Genomic DNA, 14,999 nt, shown 5'->3' with positions numbered 1-14,999 from the left:
TTTGCCCAGCGCCAGGGTTCAGCGGGGCCCCTCCCCCCGCAGCTGAGCTCTGGACACCCGTCAACGCTAAGCAGCCGGCTCGGCTCGGCTCGCCTCCCAGCCCCTGTCCTGCCCTGCCCCGCCCCGCGCGCCCGCCCTCGCAGCAGCGGCGCTGCCACACCGGGCCCCCCACTCAGAAGCGAGCGGGACGGGCACCGGCGGCGGAGGAGGGAAAGTCGGGAACTGGGCTGCGGGGCTCCCCCTGCCGGCGGAGCGCGGGAGAGCAGAGCCCAGGGAGGTGGGAGCGGGCGAGGAGCCCTTCCCTCCACCCACTGCCACACGCTCCGCGGCAGCAGCCAGCACCTGGCCTCCGCTAGGGACAGGAGACGCACCTGCGGCAGCAGCAATCTGGGCACTTCACTCCCCGCTTCTCGAGCGGCCGGTGCAAGCCCTGGCAGCCCCTCTGCAGCGCCTGCGAACCCGGCACCTGCCCCTTCTTCTTCTCTGTCCGATCGGCCGGTGACAGCCCCCGGCTGCACCTTTTCCTGAAGTCTGGGAGCCCCCACTCCACCCCTGCTCTTCCCTATGGGGATCCGAGAGTTTCCCAACAGTACGGCGAGGGGCAAGACCATCACAATGTGAGTATCCCCCCCGGGGCGGCGTGGGCAGGGCGCTCCCTTGTTTTGCACCGGGAAGGGGAACAGGTACCTGCAGCGGCAGGAGGCGCCCACGCTGGAGTTCCCTGGGGGTCGGGGGGAGGAGATCTGTGGGTCAATCCCAAAGCGGGGGGGGGGGTCCCAGTCTTGTGGGAGGGCAACACGCGAAGTTCCCGGGACTCCTGCCATTATCTCCCTGGGAGGCCGGGAGCCAAACGCCGCAGGCTGCGCACCTGGGCAAGGGAGTTCTTCTTGGGGTGCTTTAGACAATGCTAAACTTGCTCTGGAGCCCTATGGTTTGCGGGGGTTCAGCTATTTGTAGGGTCCGCGTTCAGCATCTTTGCCCCTTTCTCAATAGGCAACGCGCGGAGGCTACCGGAGAGGCTGGCAGAGGGGCGCTTTCCCTTCGCACGGGCAGTGCCTTGCCCGTCCTGGCCCCTGTACACTTATTGGGGAGTGAAAGGGGAGCTCCCGTCTCTTCCTTCGCCAGGTCAGCGCTGGGCACCTCCCAGCATCTCAGCTGTTACCGGGCTGTGTTCATGTCCCTTTCCTGCCTTTCCAGTGGCATGAGGAGATCTCCAGATGTCAGTCCCAGGAGGCTGTCAGACATCAGCCCGCAGCTCCGGCAGCTCAAATACCTGGTGGTGGATGAGGCGATCAAAGAGGATTTGAAATGGTCCCGATCCGTGGAAGATCTCACCAGTGCTTCCGTGGGGCTCACGTCCATCGAGGAAAGGATTCTGCGGATTACCGGGTATTATGGCTATCAGCCCTGGGCTGCCAGCTACAAAAGTAAGTCCCTTGTTTATCCCTTCTCTTCTCACCAGCGGTAGCAACACTTCTCCCCTCCCCCCTCAATTTTGTCTGCTGCTGCATTGCACTCTGGATTTAACCCGGTGTCCCCTTTTCTGTGGCAGCCCCTCACATTGCTACTTCAATGTCCGGGCAGTTTGGAGTGATGGAAATTAACTGCCTAATTTTATTTACTATCCTCTTTTTTCCTAAACTGGATCATATCATCTTTGTCAGTTTTGTAGTTTCCTCTAAAATATTCCCTTTCCCTCAGTTGGAAGGTTTAACTATGTTTACTTTATGAACTGCTGCTTTGCCTGTTGACATTTGTGTCTGATGAGATTGATAGCTAATTCAGTGCTGAATAGTGGAAAAAGTTGCCCACACTCTGTGACTGTGTTTGATGTGGCACTAGGTGGTGGCATTGTGATCAATTCAATACAGATTAGTGTGAGATTTAATCATTTGAACTTTCTCCTAATTAGGAAAAATGCTGGTGATTATTGAAAACATGTTAGCTTTGTAATGGAGGCAAAGGGATTTCAGTTTAGTGCTGGAACGCAAGACAAATGTGAATGGTACAAACAGTTACTATGACATAACATTGTTAAGTAAATCATTACATGTAGGTTAAAGTTTGCATCTTTTACACTGAAAATATTTTATCACTTTATTAAAATGTCTAAGTTGAAAGATTTAAAGAAATGCTTTCATTCTCTGCTAAAGGATTTAGCATATGTGGTATTCATTTTTTGTGTAAAATCAGGCTGTGAATGATTTGGTGTTAATCATATTAAATTCAGTATTAAAAACATTGCTCTCTGTCTTGCTGATGCCATAAGTGAAGTATAATGATCAGCTTATTTGTGACAATTGCTTCGGTGCACTGGGGCTTTTTAAACCTGTATTAGTTTTTGAAAGTAATACATTATTCAATATCCTCTCCCTACTATCTTGAAGGATCATTGTGTTTTTACAGGAATTAAACTTTTCCCTGAATTAAAATATCTTTACCCTTTCCAACACAGCCTCCTGTTTGCATGTTCAGAAACTTATCATAGTATATGGGGTGTAAAGCTGGGTTTCTCTTTATAAGCTTGTGATGATATCTTGAAAAGCTTTAATAAACATGTTGAAAATATTCATACTTCTATAACATGTATTTGTATAACTTGTGTAACATTGGTCTTCCATTGTTCATCATTACCAAAGGTGACTGAATGTAGTAACAGTTTTTAAGAATTCATTTGCTCTTGTGTGGAAGTCATAATACTGTTTGTGTCATGATAATACTGTTCATAACATCACAGTTTTCTACTAGAGGATCATGTTTTTTGGTGGAAAACTGGTTTTGACAAAAGAAAACTTTGTTATAATTATTAATTGTATGCATCTCTAATGCATTCACCCTTGGATTATCTGATTGCCAATGCACTTAACAATAAAGGGGAAAGATTAAAAAAAAATGTTATACTGTATTTTTCTGTTTTTCATGAGCCATCAGCAACTCATTAAAACATTATTGCAGGATATTAGAATATGAATTAGCAGATAAGGTCATGATAGATTTTGCGTAAAACCAGTTTATTGTATTTTTTCTATGGTTATTACTATTCTAAGAGTCTGATTTTGGTGCCCTTACTCACAGGGAGTTGTACCTTTCTTCAAGAGTAGTCCCACAGACTCATTGGGACCATTCATCTGTGCAAAGTTATTGGATCCTGTGATCAGACCATGTATGAGTGGCAACTTCTGAGTTGGATATTAATGTTCCTATCTGACACCATGACTAATAGTTCAATTGAATTCATGGTGAGTTATTGCAGATGATCCTTCTAAAATAGTAAAAGTCATTTTCATCTGCTCAATTATAATCTATTGTTGAGATTTATAACTCCACCGTAAAAATTAATTATGAGCCAAAACTTGGCCATTAAGGTGTGTTCTCTATAGCAATTTAAAAAAATAACAAATGACATCTTAGAATTATAATGGTGGGAAATAAATATACAACTTTTCTGAGGATTTTTAAAAAAAATTATCTCAGAATAATTTTACCTATGATGTGAACCCATTTCACAAACTAAAAAGATAACAACAACCATATTTTATAAACTGTGTTGAAAGAAATGTAGAAAAGATTATTTACATCTCTAGCTAGTGTTATTTGGCATGTCTCCAATGGAGCTACTTTGATTTACATCAGCAGGGGATGTGGCTGAATGCATGTAAGTTAGATAAATCAGCAAAAGTAGAAGGCTGGGTTTATATCAACACTCTGAAAACGTTTTTAAAAACTCCTTTATTTTGACTCATGGACCTGGTGATGAGATAAGGATCCTTTTACATTTTAAGTGGCCAGGTTTAATCAGACTAGGTCAGTGGTTCTCAAACTTTTGTATTGGTGACCCCTTTCACACAGCAAGCCTCTGAGTGCGACCTCCCCCCTTATAAATTAAAAAACACTTATTTATATATATTTAACATCATTATAAATGCTGAAGGCAAAGTAGGGTTTGGGGTGGAGGCTGACAGTTCACCACCCCCATGTAATAACCTTAGAACCCCTGAGGGGTCCCGACCCCCAGGACTAGGTACTGTGAACAAAAATAATTTACAATAAATTTAAATTGTAAACTCTTTGGGTAGGAATCTTGTCTTCTAATTATATATGTCTGTAAAAAGTCTAGATACTGTTTGCACCATATAAATAATAACGAGGATAATGAACTGAGTGTGGATGCTCTCTAGGAAACTAGTTGGTGATCTAGTTCTTAGCTTATGAACGTATAAATCAGATTTCATTTCCCCTCACCCTCTTTTAAGCCACCTCCACCGCCAGTGACATTTTAGTTACTGAAAGTCTAGCATCTAGTGAGCAATTTCTCATATTATTCAGACTCCTATAGATTATCTAATTTATTGAGACTTTCAGAAGTCCTTTGACAGGGTCCCTCACAAGCGGCTAGTAAAGAAACTAAGGAGTCATGAGGTTAGAGGCAAAGTATTGTCATGAATCAAAAACTGTCTAGGAGACTGGCTTTTGCCATAATGAAAATTGACCTAATCAAGCTAGATGAAGAGGAAAACTCATGGTAAATTAAAGTTAATGTTATAAAGGTGAAGCAATGCACCCTGGAGAAGGGGGGACATTTAAATTACTGATACACCTTACAAAGTTATATGCTAACAGTAACCATATCAATTAAAGAAAGGGACCTGAATGTCACTGTAGACTGTTCAATGAAGACTTCTGCTTAAAAAAAGTGCAGCTGCTGTCAAAAAAGCAAACGAGTTTAGGGCGCATAAGGAGCGAGATGGAATAATTCAAAGAACAATACAGAGACAGTGTTCTCTATTAGGATACTGATCCCTGTTAATCAAAAATTAAGAAATGATTTCAATTATTTGCTGTCATAGCAACATTGTAATAATTGTGTTTAGTTCTGGTGACTACCATTTTTGAGTAGACTCTGAATAGACATTTTTATCTTGTGTCTTTCATTTCAGGGAAAGAAAAGGACTAAATTCTCATCTACGGAATGGTCATTGATTTTTAACAAACAAATCAATTGCTTTACAAATTTCTTCATGCAGCTTTAATTAAATCTAATATCTTCTGTAGTGTGCTATTTATGTATGTGGAGATTCTGGGCAGAACTGTGGCCCATAAGAGAGGCTGTGCAGACTGCTGTAACTTGAGCAGGTCCTCAGGGCTGTCTCTTTATGCTGGTGACTGTAGACCAGCCCAGAATGGAAAGAGCACAAAGGTGATTTGAAACTACTTTAGCCGCCACCCCCATCCCATGCTGCTGGCTGCAAGTTTTGTATACATCTCTTGGAGGCACACCACAGAATCTCATCCTAAATTCTGTTTTGTTGGAGGTCTTTGCATATGTTTGGAAGGCCTGAATGGTGATGTCATAGGAGGCTAAAACCTGAGTTGCAGCTCTTCTAAATTCATATTGCATAGAGAAGAAATGCAGAATCCAAGCCTTAGGTGCTTAACAAAATAATTAGTCAGGTCAATTCATGATTACATTAGTTCTTTTCAAATCATCATCTTCCTGTAGCTGAGGCAGGAGCACAGAATAAAAGAAATAAATATGTTGTTTCAAATATTACAATGTATTTAGGAATGTACTTTTTGATATCTGCAGTTACACCTCTTCCCTGATATAACGCAACCTGATATAACACGAATTCTAATATAACGCGGTAAAGCAGTGCTCGGGGGAGGGGTGAAGCTGCGTATTCCGGCAGATCAAAGCATGTTCAATATAAGACGGTTTCACCTATAACACAGTACGTTTTTTTGGCTCCCGAGGACAGCGTTATATCGAGGTAGGGGTGTACTTTAGTTCTGCATTTTCTGAAATTTTTAGAAACATAGTTCAACTACATTATTCTAAATGTGTATAAACTTATTTGCCACATTGGGAAGGGTGTACATTCTGGTGATTACTGAATTTCTATAGGCAACAGTGCTTCTCTAAATAGAAATAAAAATGGGGCATAAAGCATGGTAACATGAAATAATATATATTTTCTACACAAAACTGCTTATAACAGAACTAGGATTTGAATTTTGTATGACGGCAACACTTCTTAACCCTCTGTGTTATGTGTACCAGAAATTAAATTTCAATGGAAATAATTCTAGCAAATAATGTAGGGATTTTGTACTTATCCTGGAAATCTCTGGATGTGGAGAGGACTTTACATAATATTTTCTAGAAGAAGCTTTGATATTGCTTTATAATTACTCTTGTGTACCAGACAGTTTTTGTTCTTTTCTGCATTTCAGATTCTTTTACATCATCATTTAACACTTTACAAGAAAATGTAATATGCTTTCTCTATATAAGAGAAATGCAGCAGAAATGCAATCTCTAAACAATGTAAAGTCAGGGTTTTATGACTCACTAAGCACTTTTCCTCTCTTGATGAAATTATTGCACAAGGGAAAATGGAAGCCCCTCTTGCCACCTTCATTCCTTTAATAGAGCTTTCTGGCTCAAAAAGTTGTTAAAATATTCTTTTCTATCACACCCTCATACAAAGGACAATATTGCAAATAAATATAGGAGTGGAAAAGTCCTGGCTCCCCTGAAATCCATGGGAGTTTTGGCCTTAACTTCAGTAGAACCAGGATTTCACCCTCCAGGTTTAGGTCTTTGAATTTGCCTGCTATGCACGCTCATTCTCAGTGCTATGCACTGAGCACCTGTTCCTAAGGCAACTGCATCCAATTACACCTACCCATACATTTTTTTAAAAGATCCTGAATCCTATTGAAGAACTCTATTTAAAATGTAGAATAATTTACTACTTTTAACAGATGCGCAATTTTAATTTTCTTTCATCCTGCACTTGCTATTTAATTACTACTACTACATATTTTGTCCTGAGATGGGTGAGGAGCATCTACAACAAAGGGAAAGAGGAATATTTCTCCTTCCCTCTCCCCAGGAAGCTAAATACACTGGGCTCTGTATATAAGTGGGAGGGGGGAGAAATATGTATACTCATATGTACATATGCGCTCTCTCTTTCTCACTCATTAACTCTTTCTCTCTAATCTGAGACCATGAATGAAATCTGCTAATTGACACATCCAAGATAACCATCAATAATACATTGAAAAATACATTGCTCAAAACATAGCACCTCCTCAAGTGTATACAGCATTGTATTTTAAATGGAGGAAACAAGCTACATTAATAGGTGAACCAAAGCATTAAACATTAAAGACATTAATGATAAACAGGCTTGACCTTTTCACAGTCTATTGTGGGGTAGGGTGGTATAAAAGATGGAATTCTTTGCAGATAGAAACATAGATGAGGATGGTGGGTGGTGGGGGAGCATTAAAATGTTCTGGAAGAAATTCAGAATGGCACTAAAGGAAAGACAAAGTTTAAATATGATTTATGTAACTTGTTAGATTTAAGAAAACCAAAATCCATCTACCACAAAAAAGTATAAATAATACACAGGATGTGTCTTAGAGGAATGCCTAATTCAAGTTTAAAGTCTGTCTAGTGAAGACTAGTTGGCTTCAGATTAATGCATTAACCTCTGACCTTTCTGATTTTATTTTAAAGTCACAATCTTGCAGTCTTTACTCAAGTGAAATTCTCATTGAAGTTGATGGGAGTTTTTCTTGAACAAAGGTTAAAGGACTGAGCCTCCAATGTATTTAGATCCTAAATGAAAATGAGTTTTCTGGTCTAATCATAGTCCTTAATGGATTACTGACCACCACACAGTTTGCTAGGGAAGCATTCACAAACCTTAACACATGCCCAAGAATGAGTAGATGTTGTGTGTCAGGAGTGTGGTGAGTTGGCAGCATTGTGGAGAGAATACTGTACGGTGCCTGCTTGTACTATGTTTGGTTTCAGTTGGAGCTTTTTACTGTTTTCATAAGCACGAGGTACTAGTATAAGGCCAGATTCTTGCCCCCCTGTTCCTTGTGGCTTTGTGCCCCTCAGGCAGTGCGAAGTGGCAGGAATCTGATCCCAGCTGGCCACTTGAGAATTCCCCTAGTTGTGCTCAGCTAACATAAACTAGGGTAGCCAGCTCCCTTTTCAGCTCCCTGGTGCAGAGGAATGGAACATTGTGTGCTTGTGCTCCTGCAATCCTTAACGGGCCTGTGGTCCATTAGGGACCATAACTATCCGATGTAAGTTATGGGAGCCTAGTGGCCACTTTCACTCATGCTGGGCTGAAGCAGCTTGAGAGCCAGGGAACTATAACTGACTCCCTGACTGGCCCCATCCCCACCTTCTCTGAACGGGTCTTGGGGCAGGAGAGAGTTGGCGCCATGTTTAGATTTGGGGGAAGAGGATGATATTTGGCTGTATGGCATTAACCAAAATCACTTACATTATTAATAGCCAGAATTTTGCCTTTATATCAAACCGTGCACATACTGACTTCTATGGGAATTATGTGAGTGTGAGGTTAGCATAAAGCAGGGGTGGCCAAACTATGGCTAGTGAGCAGCATACAGCTCTTTTAAAGTGCTGCTCACAGAACTCCCCTACACACTCCATCTACCAGATGCGGGGGAGGAGCTTGGGGCTTCTGCCCTGTGGCAGAGTGGTGGGCTAGGGGCTTCAGCTGGAGCAGGGCTGAAGCCCCAAGGCCCCCCTCTCTGCAGAAAAGAAGCCCCAGCTCCACCACCCCGCCACAGGGCAGAAGCCCTGCTCCAGCTGGTGCGCCTCAGCTCTCGAACTTCTGAAGATTGTTGTATGTGGCTTGGAGGGTCTGTAAGTTTGGCCACTCCGGGTATAAATCAAAAAGGGCTGGGAAGCATAGCACAATAGGAGGAATTTAGCCTGAGGAACTTATCCCAGACCTTGAATGGATGTAGGAGGCCTTTTTAAGTTATATGTATCTCCCCAGGACAGGACACAGGAGCTCCTCCAACTGAATTGCTATGCACTGTGTGGTAACTGGGAGGTACGAAATGACATTGGATTCCATGATAGCTTCTTTCACTTCACATCTGTCTTTCTTAAACAGTGCAAGGTTGAACCAGTTGTGCTGCCAACCAGTTATTCTCAGTAGATTTCACTGTAACACTCCACTGGCAGCCAAGTTTAAAAGAAAAAAAAAAAAACTACATAGGATTGAATTTAATGGGGATCTAGGGTATTTCTCTGACAATAACCAACATTCGAACTTCAGTCTTTTTTCTGCTTTTTTTTATAGACATAATAATTCTACCATCTCATTAGAAAGATTTTAATAGGTAACTTCTTTATGGGAGAAATGTAGAACCTTAATTAGGACATTTCTTTTTACCTGCTATTGATTTAAATATTTTTTCCTATAACTTTGTATTCATAAATTCTTGGGATTAACAAGTGAGCACAGTTTAAACTTTATATTGTTTTCACTTCCTACTTTTTATCATTTTCATTGTTTCTGTTGTAGTCATAAAACAATGGGGATACTCTTCAGTGTCCAAAGTAATACCTGTAAATTCTCCGGGCTGTGAATCCTAGGTGATATTTCCCTAGTGCATGATGTATCTGCTTTATGTTTTAAAGGAGTTTGACTAAATTTATCCTTGATGTAACATCATTTTGTTCACTGGAGTTATGCCACTGAGGAGTTTAGAATACAGAGTTACAAAGGAAATACTTCTATATTTAAAAGAATATTTTCAGCACATACATCGCAATCATACAAAAATGCATGTTAGCAACTTTACTCATAGACTGTTGGTGTGCATAAAGTTATTCAAATGTGTAAGTTTGGGTGTTTGAAGCTTTTATTATATTTATTGTCCTGACATAGTCTGCCTTTAACAAGTGTTAATATGACATTTTTGCTGAAGATTCAAAAATAATAATCTCCACTAACTCAAAATGCCATTAAATTTGGCATAATAGTTATCTATATCTAGATGATTATGACTAAGTATCACTATTATACTGTCCATTGACAGTTCATTTGTATATGAAGAAAAATATTTTTCTATGCAAACAGAAGTGTTTCCATTCAGTTTCATAAATACATGGATTCCCTGGGTTGTTAGGTCATTTTAGCTATGCAGTTTCCTATAACATTGGTTGATTTTATTTGTGCTTCCATTAAAGTTTCTATTTACTTTTTCCATCTGTTTCTTTTCTAGAATCATAATATAATCCAAAACATTGCACCTAGGTTAAACAGCCAAATTAGTTTGTATCTAAAGAAAAGATATCTATAGTTTTGTGGTTGTTCCTGAGGGTTTTTGCTGGGATTTTTTGCTGTTTATCTTGTGCAAGTTTTACTAATTTTGAGGTAAAAAAATTGTTTGGTTTATTTTTCTCAAATCAACCAAATATCCATTTTGATTGGTAATCATTTTTTTGTGCTGTGAATTGAACATTGCAGCAAGACATTCACTGTTTGATACTTTCCTTGTCAGAAGTCCCTTTCCTTAAGGATAAAACATATTTCAAACTAAGTGCATTGTTTGTGCTGTTATTGATTTTAGTGGGATTTCTTGTGAAGGAAAGTACTACTCAACCTGAGCAAGGTTAACAGATTCAGGCCCATAATGAATAGTCTATAGAAGGCCAAATAAGACACATGATGGACCAAATGTTAGAGCTGGAGGGAAACAGAGAGGCTTTGAGTTTTCTAATGCCTAAGGGAAAATGGTGAGGAAAAAATTATTTAAGGTTAGTAGGATAATCTGGATCTCAAATATAATTGTCCAAAAAAAAATATGGTTCTTCAGTCTCTCTGTGACCAAAATAAGGAGGACAGGTTTTTATCTTTCTTTATTTTTAATTTATGTTTCATGTCGCCATCAGTCATGGAACTGTCATCATAAAACAAACAAATATTAGCCACTTCTTTTGTTCAAGTGATCCTACAGGACAGTGAATATGATACCATCTTACTGAGAGAAAGAACTCCTCAGGCTCAGCTATGGGGAATGTGGCAGAGGGTGAACTGGGCTAGTACAAAGCTATGATATTGCTTTCTGTCCCACCCTCCTGCTCAGATCTTGGGCTGCTCATTTCCATCTGGGAGCAGAAGAGCAGCAGAAGGGTATGTGATGAAGGGTAATAACAAGGTGAGATGATGGGTTGACCTGAGCAGCAGGGGTGGGAGCTGAATGCTGTCACCACTTCTCACCGTCTGAAAACACAAGCTCAGAACAGATGGAAATCCTCTGCATTTTTGTTTTTTTTTTAATGTGTCACTTCCCTTCCCTAAGGATAAGTCTCTTACCTGAACTGACAAGCACTGAAAGCTCCTGGGTACCTTGACTGACTGGCACATCCAACCTGAGGCAAAAAATGAAACTTGGCCTTCCACCACAGTTGCTCTGTAAATATTACTGAATTAACCCTGGACGGACCTCTGAAAGTGGACTAGGGCCAAAGGAAGGATTTGGCGATGTGTTGGATAAACCGTCTTTGCAGTTTGCTGGCAAGTGTGAGGAAACTGAGTCAGGATGCCAGTTTTCATTTTTATACTGTACTTAGATCAAACACACCCATCAGTCAGTGCATCAAACACTAAGCGCAAATCAGCAGCAGGCTGGCAGTCTGGACCTAATTAAACTTCCTTTCCTCACCTAGTTTTCAGGTTGTCCCAGGGGATTGGGCAGTAGGATTTTTCCTACCCTGTTTGTATTAATTGTCTTGCTGGTGGAGTGTGTCCTTCAGCTATGGTGTTGGGATCTTTGATAGCTTTCACTTTTCTCTTTTAGGTATTGTGTCAGCTTCTTGGCTTGGACCTGTGTTTGGTCCCTAGTTCCTCTTCCTCATTCTTCTGCGCCAGTCTCTCCCTCTCTTTCCCCTCCTTTGTCTAATACTCCTTTACCCTTCATCTCTCAGTTGCCAATACATTTTTTTCCTTCTTGTATTCGGATTTTGCATCTATCACTGTGGTACCCTCTCTCCCTTGGTAGCCAGCTGCACTGCACAGTTATAGTAATAGAAGGCAATACATGGGAAGAGGAACTGTGTGTGTCCATACAGGGTAGAGAACATATAGCCAGCAGAGGCAGCACAGAGGGGTGGGAATAAACAGCCAGCAGCCCACAATGACAGGTGAAGTGGGTGTTACATCCCCTCTCTTCCAAGACTGCGAATCCTGAGCATAAAGCCACAGAGGGTAAAGTAGAAAATCCTTACATCATTCTCTGTTGCAAAGCATAGAAAAACCAAGAGAGGTAACCTTCTTTCTCTTTAGCCTTTTTAGGTATATCACTTTTAAAAAGGGATCAAGGAAAGAACAGGGAAGCATAGCTCATGCAGATAGTTTATTCAAGTCCATCCCAGTGCAACAGTATGAATTGCTGGCTGAACCAAGCCTTACAGGACTGCGTGAATAATCACTGTAACCCACTGGTCACTGTGGGCTAGGTGTCCCCCTCTGCATGTGATTTACAGAGGACCAGCTACAGAGGACCTCGTCTGTTACAAGGACCAGCTACAGAATCTGGCTTCTTAGTTCAAGCAGTAGACACTCATGCTTTTAGCTCTGGCGGTCCCTGGCCCAGTACCCAGTGTTGGCCAAGATAGTGTTCATCACATAAGCTTAGCATGTATTAATTTAGAATGACAAAAACTCCATTGAATACAAAAAATAATTTGCATAGTGCCAGTCTGGAGACTGGAAGTAAATGGTTAAAAATCAGACAGATGAAAAACGGTGTCTGAGAAGGATCAGTGTCTTACTAGACACAGATGGCCTACAGGAAAGAATGCCGAGCAAGTTGTGGAGCTTTTTTGAGGAAACACAATGAGGAGGCTTAGCTGATCCCCAAAAAGGCTACTCCAAAAGCATAGGAAGAAATGAGGGATTTGTGGCTTATGCAAATTAGCCTGAGGTGTAAATTAATGAGACTAGGGTTGAAAATGATAAATAGGCGTTGTTTCTCAATGGCAACAAGGTAGAAGTCCTGATTTATTTTTATTATTTATTACAAGTTCTAGACAAGCTCTAGGAACTAACACAAAAAATTACAAAATGCAAACAAAAACATAGACTTAGAACAAAAGACTGTATTGTGCAGTAAATGCAGTTGCCTATTTAACATTTAAGAATAAAACATAAATCATAGAAGTTTAGGGCTGGAAGAGAGTCAAGAGCTCATCTAGTCCAGCCACTGATGCAGGATTAAATATACCTAGACTATTTCTGACTGGTGTTTGTCCAACGTGTTCTTAAAATCCTCCAGTGAGGGGGATTCCACAATCTTCCTTGGAAACCTATTCCAGAATTTAACAATCTTTATAGTTACAAAGTTTTCTCTAATATCTAACCTAGATCTCCCTTGCTGCAGATTAAGCCCATTACTTCTTGTCCTACGTTCAGTGGACATGGAGAACAATTAATCACTGTTCTCCTTATAATAGCCCTTAACATATTTGAAGATTATCAGCTCCCCCTTTGGTCTTCTTTTCTCAAAACAAAACATGCCAAGTTTTTTTAATCTTTCCTCACAGGTCAGGATTTTTAAACCTTTTATCATTTTTGTTGCTCTCCTCTGGACTCTGCCCAATTTGTCCACATCTGTCTTAAAGAGTGACACTCAGAACTGAACAGCTGAGATCTCTCACCAGTGCTGAGTGGAGCAGGACAATTACCTCCCATGTCTTTTCTTACAAAAATCCTGTTAATACACCCAGATTATTAGCTTTTCTCACAACTGCATTCATGTTGTTGGCTTATATTTAATTTGTGATCCACTATAACACCTGGTCCTTTTCAGCAGTACTACAGATGATCCAGTTATTTGATGTTTTATATTCGTATGTTTTGATTTTTCCTTCCTAAGTGTAGTATGTTTTACTATTCCAGACCAGTTCTCCAATTTGTCAAGGTCATTTTGAATTCTAATCCTGCCTTCCAAAGTGCTTGCAACCCCTCCCATTTTGGTGTCATCTGCAGATTTTATGAGCATACTCTCTGCTCCATTATCCAAGTCACTAATGAAAACGTTGAAAAGTACCAGACCCACGGCAGTCCCCTGCTGAACCTCACTAGCTATAAGTCCTCCCTGTTGGACAGTGAACTATTGATAATTACTCTTTGAGTATGGTCTTTCAACCAGTTGTGCCCCCAGTTTACAGTAATTTCATCTAAATGACATTTCCCTAGTTGGCTTATGAAAATATCATAGTGGACTGTGTCAGAAGACTTACTAAAATCAAAATATATCATGTTTACTGCTCCCCCCCCCCCAATTCACTAGGCTGTTAACACTGTCAAAGAGGGAAATTAGGTTGGTTTGAAATGATTCATTCTTGACAAATCCATGTTGCCAGTTCCTTATCACTCTCTTATTCGCTATGTGCTTACAAATTGATTGTTTAATAATTTGTTCCAGCATTTTTCCAGAGATTGAAGTTAGGCTGACTAGTCTATAACTCGCTGGCTCCTCTTTGTTCACCTATTTAAAGATAGATACTATCTTCTCCAGTCCTGTAGGACATCACCTGTCCTTTGTGACTTCTCAGAGGTAATCACAAACTCTTCCAAGATTCATTCAGATAGTTTCTTAAATACTTTAGGGTGAATTTTGTCAGGCCCTGATGACTTGAATACACCTAACTTATCTGTGTATTCTTTAAACTATTCTTTCCCTATTCTGGCTTGTGTTCCTTCCCCATTTTTGTTAATATTAACTTGATTAAGCATCTGGTCCCAATTCACTAAAAAAGGTTAAGACTAAAGCAAAACTGGCATTAAATCCTCAGCCTTCTTGGTGTGAACTCTTATTATTTCTCCTCCAGTGCTTAGTAGTAGGCCTTTGCCTTTGTTTTGCTCCTAATGTATTTAAAGGACCTTTTCTTATTGCCTTTTATGTCCCTTGCTAGGTGTAACTCAATTTATGCCGTAGCCTTTCTGATTTTGTCCCATATGCTCATGGTAGACTTTTGTACTCATCCTTAGTAATTTGTCCATGTTTACTCTTTTTGTAGGATTCCTTTTTGATTTTTAGGTCATTAAAGAGCTCCTGAAGGAACCATGTTGGTCTCTTATTATTCTTCCTATCTTTCCTTTGCATCAGGGTAGTTTGCAGTTGTGCCTTTAATGTTGTCT

General features: G+C 40.6%; 1 protein-coding gene across 2 annotated transcripts in view; it reads left to right on the top strand.

The window, feature by feature from the left end:
* The first annotated feature begins 207 nt into the window (after positions 1-207).
* SLC35F3 (solute carrier family 35 member F3) overlaps positions 208-14,999 on the top strand; it is a 291,217-nt gene continuing 276,425 nt past the window's right edge. For both annotated transcript variants that reach the window (XM_054023503.1, XM_054023505.1), the window contains exons 1-2: positions 208-617; positions 1,198-1,427. In XM_054023503.1, the coding sequence (XP_053879478.1) occupies positions 565-617; positions 1,198-1,427 (283 nt within the window). In that variant the 5' untranslated portion in view covers positions 208-564. The remainder of the gene's footprint in view (positions 618-1,197; positions 1,428-14,999) is intronic.

The sequence above is a fragment of the Malaclemys terrapin genome, chromosome 3, assembly GCF_027887155.1.
Source record: "Malaclemys terrapin pileata isolate rMalTer1 chromosome 3, rMalTer1.hap1, whole genome shotgun sequence".
In the NCBI taxonomy this organism is placed as follows: Eukaryota; Metazoa; Chordata; order Testudines; family Emydidae; genus Malaclemys; species Malaclemys terrapin.
Note: the sequence above shows the minus strand (reverse complement) of the source record. Positions and strands in the feature narration are given on the sequence as shown.